Source organism: Acytostelium subglobosum, assembly GCF_000787575.1.
Source record: "Acytostelium subglobosum LB1 DNA, scaffold: scaffold15, whole genome shotgun sequence".
NCBI lineage: Eukaryota > Evosea > Eumycetozoa > Acytosteliales > Acytosteliaceae > Acytostelium > Acytostelium subglobosum.
In genome coordinates, this window is record NW_012236518.1 from 263,856 (window position 1) to 277,496 (window position 13,641).

The 13,641-nt window shown below is 43.4% G+C and overlaps 8 protein-coding genes across 8 annotated transcripts; 5 read left to right on the forward strand and 3 right to left on the reverse strand.

The window, feature by feature from the left end:
• Window positions 1-199: 199 nt before the first annotated feature.
• Window positions 200-509, forward strand: SAMD00019534_074740 (hypothetical protein; the record flags this gene model as incomplete). The annotated part of the gene is made up of 2 exons (XM_012897171.1): window positions 200-212; window positions 280-509. 2 exons carry the CDS (start codon window positions 200-202, stop codon window positions 507-509), a joined length of 243 nt encoding a protein of 80 aa, XP_012752625.1.
• A 657-nt stretch (window positions 510-1,166) lies between these two features.
• On the forward strand, window positions 1,167-1,480 carry SAMD00019534_074750 (hypothetical protein; the record flags this gene model as incomplete). Its single annotated transcript, XM_012897172.1, has 2 exons — window positions 1,167-1,179; window positions 1,251-1,480. 2 exons carry the CDS (start codon window positions 1,167-1,169, stop codon window positions 1,478-1,480), a joined length of 243 nt encoding a protein of 80 aa, XP_012752626.1.
• A 318-nt stretch (window positions 1,481-1,798) lies between these two features.
• Window positions 1,799-2,470, forward strand: SAMD00019534_074760 (hypothetical protein; the record flags this gene model as incomplete). The annotated part of the gene is made up of 2 exons (XM_012897173.1): window positions 1,799-1,869; window positions 1,972-2,470. 2 exons carry the CDS (start codon window positions 1,799-1,801, stop codon window positions 2,468-2,470), a joined length of 570 nt encoding a protein of 189 aa, XP_012752627.1.
• A 172-nt stretch (window positions 2,471-2,642) lies between these two features.
• SAMD00019534_074770 (hypothetical protein) lies at window positions 2,643-3,197 on the forward strand (the record flags this gene model as incomplete). The annotated part of the gene is made up of 1 exon (XM_012897174.1): window positions 2,643-3,197. One exon carries the CDS (start codon window positions 2,643-2,645, stop codon window positions 3,195-3,197), a length of 555 nt encoding a protein of 184 aa, XP_012752628.1.
• A 115-nt stretch (window positions 3,198-3,312) lies between these two features.
• SAMD00019534_074780 (hypothetical protein) lies at window positions 3,313-3,504 on the reverse strand (the record flags this gene model as incomplete). The annotated part of the gene is made up of 1 exon (XM_012897175.1): window positions 3,313-3,504. The coding sequence occupies one exon, from the start codon at window positions 3,502-3,504 to the stop codon at window positions 3,313-3,315; it is 192 nt and encodes a 63-aa protein (XP_012752629.1).
• Window positions 3,505-3,760: 256 nt separating this feature from the next.
• SAMD00019534_074790 (hypothetical protein) lies at window positions 3,761-5,136 on the forward strand (the record flags this gene model as incomplete). Its single annotated transcript, XM_012897176.1, has 3 exons — window positions 3,761-4,441; window positions 4,519-4,714; window positions 4,811-5,136. The coding sequence occupies 3 exons, from the start codon at window positions 3,761-3,763 to the stop codon at window positions 5,134-5,136; spliced, it is 1,203 nt and encodes a 400-aa protein (XP_012752630.1).
• Window positions 5,137-5,471: 335 nt separating this feature from the next.
• SAMD00019534_074800 (hypothetical protein) lies at window positions 5,472-9,530 on the reverse strand (the record flags this gene model as incomplete). The annotated part of the gene is made up of 5 exons (XM_012897177.1): window positions 5,472-5,492; window positions 5,577-8,674; window positions 8,818-8,962; window positions 9,051-9,063; window positions 9,217-9,530. The coding sequence occupies 5 exons, from the start codon at window positions 9,528-9,530 to the stop codon at window positions 5,472-5,474; spliced, it is 3,591 nt and encodes a 1,196-aa protein (XP_012752631.1).
• A 1,573-nt stretch (window positions 9,531-11,103) lies between these two features.
• SAMD00019534_074810 (hypothetical protein) lies at window positions 11,104-13,331 on the reverse strand (the record flags this gene model as incomplete). Its single annotated transcript, XM_012897178.1, has 3 exons — window positions 11,104-11,395; window positions 11,472-12,448; window positions 12,507-13,331. 3 exons carry the CDS (start codon window positions 13,329-13,331, stop codon window positions 11,104-11,106), a joined length of 2,094 nt encoding a protein of 697 aa, XP_012752632.1.
• Window positions 13,332-13,641: the final 310 nt, after the last annotated feature.

The following is a 13,641-nucleotide window of genomic DNA, read 5'->3' on the forward strand; positions in this document are numbered from 1 at the left end:
ATTCAATATGACATTTTTCAATGAACATACTCTAGAGATCAATGACATCATCATCATTTAATTATCCATATTAGGTAATATTAAATAATTTTTTTTGACAGAATGATAACTATAAATAGTGGACATGTCAATTAATTCAAATCATCAAATCAATCAATCAATCAATCAATTAATCAATCAATACTCTAGCAATCTAAAAATGACTCTCCTCAGTATGTATTAAAATAATCTTCAATTAATATTGCTTCCAGCTCAAACAACTAACATAAATGTAAATAGAATCAATGACCTCCCTCTCCTTCTCCTCCTCTGCTATTTGCAATGGATCGGTTTCAAGTGGAAGAATGAACTCTTTCGGTCAATCATCGAACAGCACCTCAGGAATTGTTGCTCAGCTTGGTCAGGATGCCGGTCCATTGATCCAAGGTACCTTTGATACCGTCAAGGCTGTTGGCAACACTGCCATCACCTTCCTTGACCAAACTGTCTATGGTTTGGTTGGTCTCTAAACTTCTCGCTTGTATTATCAATTAAATAAATATATTTAATGGACAAATGTCCATCAAATCATCTTTAAATTAAATCTATATTTGATCTCTTTATCTCATTTGGGGATATTCTAATGATCCAGCAATAATAAAAAATAAAAAAAGAAACTATTTAATTTTTAATTACTTTAATTATTATTATTAATTTACAAAAATTTCYTATCATTTATTTTCCAAGACTTCAAACCTATCCTACACTTTTAGATTATCTCCAACTACAAGATAATCATTATACATTGCACAATATACTTACTTATCCAATCACCACATCTTAACTAATCACTCACAAACCACACTCGTCTGTTTGATAGATTGTCGTCTACCAAACACACTCACTCCTGGACACCCCTCAAACAGTCAATCACCCTTTTCCAAACTCAATCAATCAAACATCCAAGATAGTTGTAACAATACATAATATGACATTCTTTCAATGAACATGGAGATGATACACGTCATCATAATATTATCAATCCATAATAGGTAAGAATGAAAGATTGTTTGATTGATCAGACTCTGCTTGCTCAAACAATAACTATAAATAGTTATATTTGATCAATATTTTAAATCATCAAATCAATCAATCAATTAATCAATCAATACTCAAACAATCTAAAAATGACTATCCTTAGTATGTATATTAATTCAATCACATCCTTTAATCATCCTCCTAACAATTGGATTCAATAATAATTTAAATAGAATCCATGTCTGCTCTCTCCTTCAACGCTTCTGCTATTAGCAATGGTTCAGTCTCAAGTGGAAGAATGAACACATTCGGTCAATCATCCAATATGACATCGGGACTTGTTGCTCAACTTGGTCAGGATGCTACTCCATTGATCAATGGTCTGTTGGATACTACCAAGGCCGCAGCCGGCACCACCATCAACTTCGTTGACCACACAGTCAACGGTTTGCTTGGTATCTAAACAATCCTACTAATATGACAATTATTCATGTATTCAATACCATATAAACATCTGTCAGATGAGATGTCTCTCTCTGGTAGATCAATGACGCCATCTCTTGATTTATCATTTGTTTTTTTGCTGTAGTTTTGTAAAAAAAAACGAGGTTACAGTATGTGACAAGCCCAGGTCTTCGATTCCCTGATTTAGTCGTTTTAAGTCTATGGACTAATTTGAAGGGTATCACCCACATCTTGTTTAATTATTCAAATACACACTTCAAGACTCGACTTTACTTTCTTATTCAATCAGTCTCTTCGTGTAATAATAACATCACTGATGATCAAATTATATAATCTATTTCACATACTTGTGGCTCTGCTTCTGATTCTCAGCCTATCACAACTAGGGTAAGTAAGCAGCTAAAGTTGATAATATTAATATTAATAATAATCAATCAATCACTGACATCAATCAATCAAAAAAAATTAATCTTTATTCATATCATATAGTTGTGTGAATGCTCAGTTTCCATCTATTACTGGGTTCAAACATAATGGTCCTCCTGTGATCACAAGTACTGGAAGCAACTTTGGCACACAAGCACTTGTGATAAAGTTTGGCACACTCACAATTGAAGTCCCACCAGAATCAGTGACACCAACAGTGATCACTGCCAACATTCCCACCGAATCCCGAAATGGCCTACTGTACTTGATAGTCAACGGTATCAATTCCAACATGATCCAGGTCGATCTGACCGCATACATCACCAGCCCACCAGTGTCTCTCAGCGTATTCGGAGGAAATTTCACGGTCCAAGGTTATTTCCTCAACTCCTATCAGTCCAATGGAGAACAGACCAACATCTACATAGTCTATACCAATTTTGGTGAAACCTACATCTTTACTCCGGTTCGCTCGGACAACAACCAGCAGATGGTAGTCCAGTACCCTCGCGGTGGAGGCAAACTCAGTGGTGCATTCATGATTGATAAGGTCAACGTTTAATCCAACACTAGCTTCTCAATCAACTTTCCTCGGCCAGTGCTGCGCTTCTATCGCCAGGAGATCCCAGATGACCATGAACATTGACAACTTCGATGGAGATAACTACGAATTTGAGATACGAAGTTATGGCAATTGGGTTAAAACTCAGTTCATCAACTCAACATCGATTATTATGGACCTGACTGGTATTTTTTGGTTCACTTCACCTCAAACAATCAGTATAGAGGCTTACGGCTACAAATCCTACGCCGACATATACCCAGTTTCATCTGTGAAGGTCACCGCAGCTGTTCCAACTGCCGGCGGTACCCTCCAAGTCATAAGTACTTGCTTCTCCCAAATTATATCATGCAATTTGGATTCTCAGGCCATCCCACCTAAATACCCCTTGTATTGCAACGAGATACCCGTGCCACCCGGAGTTGGACTCCAGAAGACCATAAACTGTGTGTACAAGACCAATACGTCCTTGCTCCCCATCATATTTGACTATGGTCCTGCAGTTGGTCCTTACTCATTCAATGGAAACTTGTTTGTTGTCAATGGCGAAGGTTTCACTCCATCCACCACTGTCTCATTCTCTGATGGAACAAATGTCCTCGCTTCACCGGTTACAACCCACGACAAGGCCACATTCATTGTGCCATTCAATGTTAGAATCATTGGAACCTTTAATATATCGTCCGGTGGTGTGTCTGCTGGACCTTACATCACCAAGCAAAGCTAGTCATATCGAGAGCCACCATCTCCAACACCAACAGCAGCAACCTCATCACCCCAGGACAGATCACCGTAGTTCTCAATGGATACTTCCTGAATCTCAATGATAGTGGTGGCAGACTCTATCCAGTGTAGATCACTATTGGATCGGTACCTTGCACTGGCATCAAGAACGAGATCAAAGGCGGTGGATTGACTTGTACCCTTCCAATTCCATCACCTCCAGCGTCCTTGCCAGTCAACGTCACCATCAACTCAATCTCCAGCGTCATTCCATTCAATCTTGACATTCCAAAGGCAACACCAACTATCATCTCAATCACTACAAACTATTATTATTCATCGATTTCACTCCAAGTGGAAGGTATCTTTGCCTACGGTGCCGTCTTGATCGCAGGAGCAGGAGTGGTCTGCACCATTGTCGATAATTCCATCCAAACATGCACTATTAGTCAAGGTGCACAACCCTCTGGAACACTCACGGCCTATTGCTTTGGGGTGTACTCTGGACCTATATCTTATGATTTCACACCAACATTTAACCAACAGACTTGGATCAACAATGGCTCGATGTTGACTATCACTGGAACCAACTTCTCACCATATTCATATTTGACCCAGATGTCCAACACCATCAGGTCTGATGAATCTTCTTCCTCCTCAATGTTGTTGTTCAAGAATCTAGACTCTTACAATCTCTCATGGGGACCTATCTTCATCAAGAACTCTGGTGTCGAGTCAAACGCCATGCAGATCTATCTTCAGCCAGTACTAACTAGTGTCAAACTTGACAGAACTGGCTTCGACGCAACTGGACTATACCTCGGGATCACAAGTTCGAACAATACTCAAGTGGACTTCACCCTCAAGATCAACTCTGTGACGGTGTCTGCCCAACAAGTGGTTGAAACAACTAAATCACTCAAGTTCACTCCACCCTCCCCTCTTTCAGCAATTTACAATCAATCAACATTGAATGTCTTGGTGGAGCTGACCATAAACTTCCCAAACAATCCTATGTCAGCATCATGCCAATCTTTGATCAATATTCCAACAATCAACACCGCAACCTACCCTTCAGTCCAGCCACCCACAGGACCAGCCATGATCACCATCAATGGCGATAACTTTAACACCACGAGAAACGCAACCATTGGTTCGAACACCTACTCGACCAACAATATCGAGGTCTCCTCCAACACTGTCATTGTCATGGTTGCGACACCAGTGGAGTCAATTTCCACACTCTCGGTACATGGCAACTCAGTGACTAGCAACATCATTTCGACCCACCTGTTCAGACCCAAAGTCACCAGTGTCATTTACAGCTCAGATTCTCAGATGGCCATTGTCTCTGGCAGCTGGACTCATCATTCATTCAATTTGGAAACTACAAACCTCCCTGCCAGTCAATTGACAACAACATCAAGCAATGCAATCTCTCTCAATGTACTGGATGCTTGAGCTGCAATCTTTTCACCTACAGCAACTCGATGACCTATTTCTCCCAGCCATATTACTACAGTAAGTTTATCATTCAATCAATCAATCCATGAGGGGGAATCATTCCGTCCCATAAACTAATATTCAAACTCCACTCTCACACTCAAACATAATCAGCCTCTCAAACCCTCTCTTCGGTCGCATTCAAGGGCAACTTGGTCACAGTTGTCGTTGATCTGCACTGCTCTCAAACGATCTATTCTGATCTCCTTTCATTGATCTCAATCAGCGTAGACATGGTTGATTGCCAGAACATTGTTATGGTGAAGGACAATGAATTCACCTGCACTCCCCAGCGTTCAGCTGGTCCTGTTCTAGTGACTCTTCTTGGACAGAGCTCAAACATTATTCAGTTGGAACATAATCCCAATATTGCCTCTCTGTCCCAGACAGTCCAACTGAGTACGATTGTGATAATAATCATCATTAATATATTATTATAATAAATTAAATAATCAATATTAATAAATTAATAAATTAAATATGATCAATTACTTCACTCTCTTTCAAAGCGACTGTGGCTAGCAAAGGTTCAGTATCAAGTGGAAGAATGAATTCTTTTGCTCAATCATCCAACACATTGAGTTCAGGAGGTTTAGATATTGACATTGAGCTCAATGTCTCAGATGAAGTCAAAGGCGAACTCAACGTTTCAATTTAACTTGTTTAGTATTATTACAATCTCTTCTCCAGAATTACTGCAATCAGTAATAAATTGTTGATAATATGGAATCATATATTCATTCTTTCATTTATTTTGGAATCTGTTATATATTGCCTATTGTTCTTTTGGAAGCATCTGTGATTGATTGATTGATTGATTAATTAGTGATTGGAAATATTTCCAAGTTATAGTTTTCCACTGCCATGAACATCTACTTACATTGAGCATGGAAACAGTGTTTTGGGACTCGAATTGAAGTTGTCGTACAAAGGGCAGGAAGAAGATAAAGTAAATAATGACTATAAAGAATGAGAATAGTACAGCTTGGACGATGGTGGACAGTGAGCATATTTGAACGTAGTTGACCAGTTGATCGCCAATCTCATAGGCATAGTTGTCGGTGCCGTCGTACAGGTCCTCTTTAGACTGCATCTTGATGTAGCCCCAATAGTAGTTGGCCGGCGTCAACTCGGTTGCATTCTTGTTGGCCGATAGATTGCGACCTGAGCTGAAGTAGTTGAGTGTGATCACGTCCAAACCCTGCTCGATAATATCATAGTACTTGTCGCCCTCCTTCAGACACGGGTCCAGCTTGCGAAGACATGTGCCTCTTGTGTTGTAATAAAAGTCGGGTCCATCCATCTTGTCATTGTTGCGCCATTGCTTGAGCTGGTGGTAGTCGTCCTCCATGCCCGCGACCGACTCGCCAATGCCTGTCTGCATATCCTCGCGCATCACTGGATTATAAATGATCTCTTGGCCATAATACAATATCATTCTGATGTATGCTGCTTGACCTTCGGCATAATATACTTGATTGGTCTTGACCAGAATTCTGTTCATCTGTGCCGAAGTAGACACCAACAATCCCAGGATCAAGAATCCAACGATCACTTCGGCTACAATATATCTTCGATGAAGGCTTCTCGACACCCTTGTCTTCATCTTCTTGAGCATGTTGTCGTGTGTGATTGCCAGGGTATTGTCATTGTCCTTTTCCATGTCCTTGGGCGACGTTGGCGCAGACTCATCATATGTAGAGTCAGCAAACTGGATCTTTGAAGGCTTGCCAGGGGTGTCGCCCGAGTCCAGGGTGGGTGTGTCCAGGCCAGAGTCATGTCCTTGCTTGTTAGGTTGATGTTGCTTCATCTCAGCCTCGAGTTGATACATTCGCTTGAGATGTAGGTTGGCCATGTGATCGGCCAGGTCTTTTGGTACTGTTCGGAATGCGCCCAACACCTCGATCTTGGTGTTTACAATCTTGTTGACGATTGGACGCACCATGAATATGTTGAACACCAGTATCAACAACAGGACTCCAATGGATATGCCAATGTTCACAAGCATCAACACTCGTTCCAGCTGGATTGTGTTGTCCTTCCATTTGAAGAACAATGTTACCAATGATCGCGCTACATTCTTGGTGTTGACCGTGACCCATTGGAAGTTGGGGTCAGAGTCAGACTGTGCCGGCGTCCAATACGACGAGTTGACTGGGTATTGTGACAGGTCGATACCATACTGAACACGCTGCGGTATCACGTCATAGAGTGAGACTGAGTCGTTGGGTATCAGCGCGCCGTCCACGCCTAGTGTGTAAGTCTGTATGTTCTTGGCGTGGTAGAACTCGTACATCTCTGAGCCGGGCAGCACTTCGTACTTGGTCTTGTTGAAGTCAGACTCGAGGAAGATGCGAGCACCTGTGTCGATACCAGTTGTGACGGGTCGTCCCGTCACCAGCTTGTAGTGATCACGATCATAGTTGACAATGGTTCGCTCGCCATAGTATATCGCATTGTGAAGGTTCATCAGTTGGACTGATCGACGCCAGAGTGTCATTGTTTGATTGAGTGTGGTGTTGTAGTTTGCCACGGTCGGGTTCTTGGCGTAGGCCTGCGCGGCCACCTGTGCAGAGCGCATGTAGAATGCAATGTTGCTGGCGGTGGTGACGTACGAGCCTGTGATCCTGAGTCTCGTCACTGCATATGTTTGATCCTGGAGCCTAACAAACAGATGAGTAAATATGGCCATCATCAGGAGCACTCCCAGCCCTGTTGCCAATATCAACACATAGTTGAGCCTGCGCACTGGTTGATTGCGCTTCCTGATCTCCTGGTCGGCCTTGGTCTCAACAGGAACGGCAACTGCCGCCACCTTGCCATCCAGAATAGGTGGCTGGTCCAATGTGGGCTCAATCTCACCAAACCTGTGCATCCTCTGAGAGGAGTTTAGTGAGTTGCTCGATGTACTATGTTGCGAGGACATGTTTGAGAGTGTTCGGTCGAGTGGGTCGGTGGTGCCAGTGACCTTTGGTATAATTGAGTGCTCTGGCAAGTTCTCCAAAGTGGTCTCCTCCTCCTCCTGTGCCATTACCCTCATGCGGTCATTGTTATCGCCACTCCTAATCAACACGCCAGAGGCTGGTGATGGCACCGGCAGTGGCTCCAACTCAATCTCATTGGACATTGAGGACGAGGATGACGATGGCGATGATGGGGTCGAGGGTGTTGCACCAGGCATCACATTGGCATTCGCTGAACTTGAGGTTGGAAGTGGGGGATGGCTGAGCACACTGTTCTCCTCATCAATCTTGGCTGCACGGTCCAGCAACTCTTTGGCCTTGTCGCTGTCCTTGAGCACGTCTTCGACAAAGATGGCATAGTCACGCAGGATACGACTCGAGTTGGGATGCATCTCCAACAATCGCTTGTAATATCTGTTGGCCCTGGACTCATTCCTCGTGATGGCCGCCGACTGCCTGGACAACTGAGCAAACTCGCTGGCATTCTTTGAAGCGGCAATCGACCAAAACTTGTGGATGCACCTCAGTGTATTGAGATGGAACTTGCGCGACAGCAGCCCCAGGCGCTTGTACTGCACGTAGGCCATGAAGTGCTGCATCTTGGGGTTGGGGCCAAAGCCCGCGGTCTCATTGGTGCGCTCGCGCGCACGCTCCTGGTGATAGACAAAGAAGTTGATGTCCCATCGAGGGTTGAGTGCCTTTAGGCTCTCGAGCAGGGCGTTGGCTTGCACCTGGTCCTTCTTGAAGATCTTGGTGAAGTAGCAGTAGGACTTGAGGAGCGAGTGTGAGCGTGGCGTGAGCTTGTAGGCGTAGGCGTAGAGTGAGCTCATGAGTTCGATACCCTGCTCTCTCTTCTTCCTGGCGTCATCAGACTTATGCAATGGATTGCCTATAATATATCTTGAAGCAATCTCATAATCTATCGACAATAAAAATGGTTTCCAATCACCTCCATCCTCCAACACATTCTTCTGGAAATCCCGAACTCTTTTAGCCAAGTACATTCGACGCAGTTCTATTCATTGATTGATTGAATGTTAGTTTGTGATCGGGGCGATTGAATGAGTGATCCAGGATGTTTGGTTTGGTGATTGAGTGATGGACATGCGATCTAGAGTGATGAATGAGTGATTGATGGTGATGGAGTGAAGAACATACCAATTGCCGCCGCACCAATTAAAAAGGCGGGGATAATACCACCAAAGAAAATATACATGATTCGGATGTCCTTTGCATTGTTGATCTGAAGTACGATCATTAGACATACTGCGGCCCACAGACACACTGCCATGAGCGCGGTTCTCTAATATTAAAATATAATAATAATAATTAATTAGTATCCATGTCCAATTGGAATAGATCCACTCACATCTTAAGACAATTTAACATACCAATTGATTAAGTCTATGATTATAGAATGGCATTATAATGATTGATAATGATAATATTGTTGACATTGATATGATTAGGATGATTGATAATGCCATTTGGGATACAGTCAACAGTTGGAAGAGTAGAGTGAGTGCGATCTTGAACCCCAGAAGACACAGCTCATACCGTGCATTCATCCTGGAGAATGTGTTCTTGACATGCGGATCCATTTCGAAATAGGTCGAGCATGTGATGGCCGAGTAGGGCACCAGTATCAGCAGCGAGATGATCGACAAACTGATGGTCACCAGGTTGAGGCCCGAGTAGCACGTGACAGGCTTGGGGAAGTGGATGATGTAGCCGCCTTGGCAATTGAATGATATGCTCCAGAGTGACACCAGGGGGATCACAAGGAATGTCACCAGGCCCGCAACAAACAGGCGCAGTGTGCGGATGGGCAGCAGGTATTGATAGTTTGATCGTTGGAATTGATAGACCATGAATGCCGTATTGAATATTGCTACATAAAATATAAACTGTGATAGCCAAAAGAATATTGTAAACACTGGATATGATGACAGTGGTGTCTTATTAATGATCGAGTATATCTCTGTCATGAACTGTATCTGTTGTGGCCATGGGAAATAATCCCTATAAAATGCAAAGCTGAGTAACTCTGTTATCACCATTGATTGTGATTGGTTGATTGATTGAGTGAGTATATGATCTTGGCGGGAGGTGTGGGGGGCTGGAATGGTTCCAGCCTCGGATACACACCACACCATACTAAAATGGAAACATACCAAAAAATTCGATTAGAGTACTGATTATGATGAAGAACTTTGGAAAGATGTTACCATCTACCATCGCGTATAATATTGCATAGGCTCCATTTGTTGTATATCTCTTTATCCAATTTAGGTAGGACGAGTCGTCTGACACTGAAGATGTGAATGATTTCTCTGATGTCGCCATGATTGATCTGACTCAATCAATCTGATTATTCTAATATATTGTACAGGGTAAAGTAATAGTAATAATAATAGTAATAAATAGTAATAATAGTAGTAATAATATAAGTAAAGACAACAAACAATGTTTGTTTGATGGATGTCACTTGCACGCTGACTAACTCGCAAAGCATGCCAAGATGTGCGCGTGGTAAGTAAGTGAGGCAAGTAAGACAGACAGCCAGACAGACAGAAAGACAGACAGACAGACGTATAACCTTTGATTGATGGATGGACTTTATAACGTGTATGAAGTATGTATTTGCAAGCTCAATACATCATGTTTGCAGTACTGATTGGTTATCTGTCTCTTTGTGTGAGGCTAAAAAAGATGAAAGGCAAGGCCCCTCACCTTGATGTTAGGCCACCTGGCATGTTAGCCAACTGAGCGACATTGGTATCGATGCCCCGGCATATGGGTTGGACCATAGAAATTAAACTGTGATTGATGTTCCTTCGTTGACGAATAGGTAAAGTAAATAATAGCAATGGTGGAGGGTTCGTCAGTAACCAAACACAAGTCCCTGTTGGACTCACATCAAAACATGACACAGGCAAGAAAAAAAAATCGGGTTGCACAGGGGCAATTGGTCGATTTTGCGCCAATCATCAAAAGTCGGAGGTCCACGAATCAGCGAGATCTAAACCTTGGACCTCTAAAAAAAACTTAATAACATGTGATTGAGTCAACAGATCAGTGACGGCCTTGACATTGACTTGTTCGAATATATTTGTGGGGCGATACATCGGGTGGGATTGGATGACCTGTGACATGAATCGACAAAAGACTTCGCTGTGCGATTGGGCTACTTAGTCGCCCATCCCAGCCATGTACATCACCATCCATCCATTCATGTCATGTATGATTGATGGTCATTGGTTGGTAATGATGTTGTTATGTATGTTTACATTAATGTGTTTGGTTATTTATAATTTAATGGTTGTTGATGTTTGGTGACGATAACTTACACCTTCGCCCACCAAGCCATCAATCCATCCATGATCACACCCAGGCCTGTGTGGCTGCGTAGACAGCCCCTGGGTGGGCTTAAAGGGAAGTTCACTACAAGCACTTGTTAAAGGCATACTCTTTACCAGGTGACATGACACGTTGAGAGACATCCTCTTTGGAACCAGCTTCGAGTTTTCCATGGTTGGCATACATTGACTTGTCGAATACCATCGTACGATCAGTGTTACTGATTCTAGATGAGTAGTCAAAGTCATAGTAGAGCAGTAGTGATGGGTCACTGTAATCTGGCTTCTTCCACATGTACTGCACGACCTCTTGTCCATTCAATGATCTGTTGAATATTGCAATATTGTCCAATCTTCCATGATATGTTCCAGCCTCCCTATAAGGTTGTGGATGTAGTTGAGATGAGTGAGTGATTGATTGATTGAATGAATGATGATTGATTGATGACTTACATTGGTCCATGTGATGCACTCTTGCCAATTGTCACTGGATGTTTGTTGGTGGCGGTTGAGTAGATGTGCTCGGTTGGGATGTCTGGTCGTCCATTGACAAAGAATCGGACATTGTTGTCATGTGGATCTGGATTGTTTACAGAGAATACAACGGCAACATGTGACCATACATCACTGGATATACTGATATGCGATGAGAAACAACTGTGTGCGGCACACAACCTCACCAGTCCTCTTCCAGTCGATGTCTTTTGGATGTCAAAGTCGAATCCATCCACCTTTCCAGCGGTTCCCTTATCGATCAGACGTTGATCACTGAATGACGATGGCTTCACCCATAGCATCAATGTGTAGTGATCAGTTAGATCGAAGCATGTGGCGCATGCCTCGCTTGCGCCCACCTTGATGTGGTCGCCCTTGCCCTCCATATTTAGATGTGATGGCTGGTAGTGCGACTTCTCGCCAAACGTCGTCTCCTTGAAGGCGTACTGCTCGTCGGACAAGAGTGAGTAGGCCAGCTTGCACATCTCACACTTTGACTTGAAGCCACTGATGCACATCGACAGCTTCTCGACGACCTTGGCCTCGAGCGGCTTCTTCTTCCAAGCAAAGTAGCTCTCCATTTGAGCCTTGTCCTCGAGCAGGGTTTTCAGGTGATCGGCCAGTCCACGAGCTGAGGCGAACAGGGACGTCTTGATGATTGATCCAGTGGGCACCCAATCATCAATGTTGGAAGCACCCATATATACGGGGATGGCACCCGAGAACAGCGCACTATACACCTTCTCAGTGATATAGTCGGTAGAGTTCTCGTTCTCAAAGGCCAGCACGAATTTGTATGGCTTGAACAGCTCGATGTTGGCAGCCACACGTCCATTAGTGTCCAGTTCCTTAAGTTCAATTGGGTCGGTGGTGTTCAAAAGACATGATCCTTTCGCATCAATTGGAATATACTTCATCATCTCGGCGACATAGTTCTGGATATGATATGTTAGATTGATGACTGTACGTTGTTATTGGCTCTTTGAGACTTACAGTTCTTGCTTTGGCGAATCCAGCTTTGCAATTGGACGAAAGGAAAATGATGTTCTTGGTCTTGGTGGCGGCAGTGGCCGTCAAAGACTTGTCCATTAGAAGTTGTTGTGTTTGCTCCAGGGTCATCTTGTGATCGGGCGGACATGCCAGTGAGAGACGATGCGGTGACTGAGTGGTGAAGTTGAACTCCAGATCCATGATGTCACGGAATCGCTTGTCGCCAATGATTGGATACTGGCTGGTGGAGTGATAGTTGAGCAGCACGAAGCGCTGATGCTGGTGCTTCTCGGGCAGGTTGACGGGCATTCTGCGCCAGTTGTCCGGATGGATGTGCGATGGGTCAAACATGACAAAGTCGGCAAAGGGTATGTTGTCATTGTCATTTGTGAACAGACATGAGACCTCGCACTCGCCGTCCTCAATGACGGCCGCTCGCTCGCTTAGCGGGACCTTGACAAGTCTGCCCGACTCTCCGTTAATATGGTCGGCGTGCAGACGCCTGTCGCGATATCCAGTGTGTGCCTCCGATGAGGAGGATGGATTGGCGTTTGATTGTTGTTTGGTACTGTCGCTCCTTGAATAGGGTCCGTTGAGGACGGGGTTGTGCAGCATGCCCGTCTTTTCCCTGTCGATGTAGGGCGTCTCCCAGAAGCTGATCGATATCTCCTTGCGATCCTTTTGCATCAGATGACGATTATTATTATTGATGATGATGGTCTCATCACTGACACTGGTTTGTTTCTGAGCGGAATTGAAGTATACAAAGCTGAGGAATATCGTCACGGCAAATATACTTGCTACCAACAAGAACTTTGAACGAAGCATTCCTGTTCCATTTGCTCCTCCACTGCCACTTCCATTCTTTAACAATGACTCTGAAGATTGTGAAGTCAATGAATTAACCTTTGATCTATTGAATATTGAGCCAAAGAATTTCATCCTCTAATTCTTCTTCTTCTTTAATCTCTTATCTCTAATCTCTCTTAGTAAATGGAAGTAATATTATGTGTATTTTGTGAGTCTGACTGAGACTGAGACTGAGACTGAATGACTGGCTTTGTGTCCTTATGCCTTTGCTTCCTCACTCTCCTTGATGAGAGTGTTGTGTGTTGTGTTGATTGGATTGATTGATTGA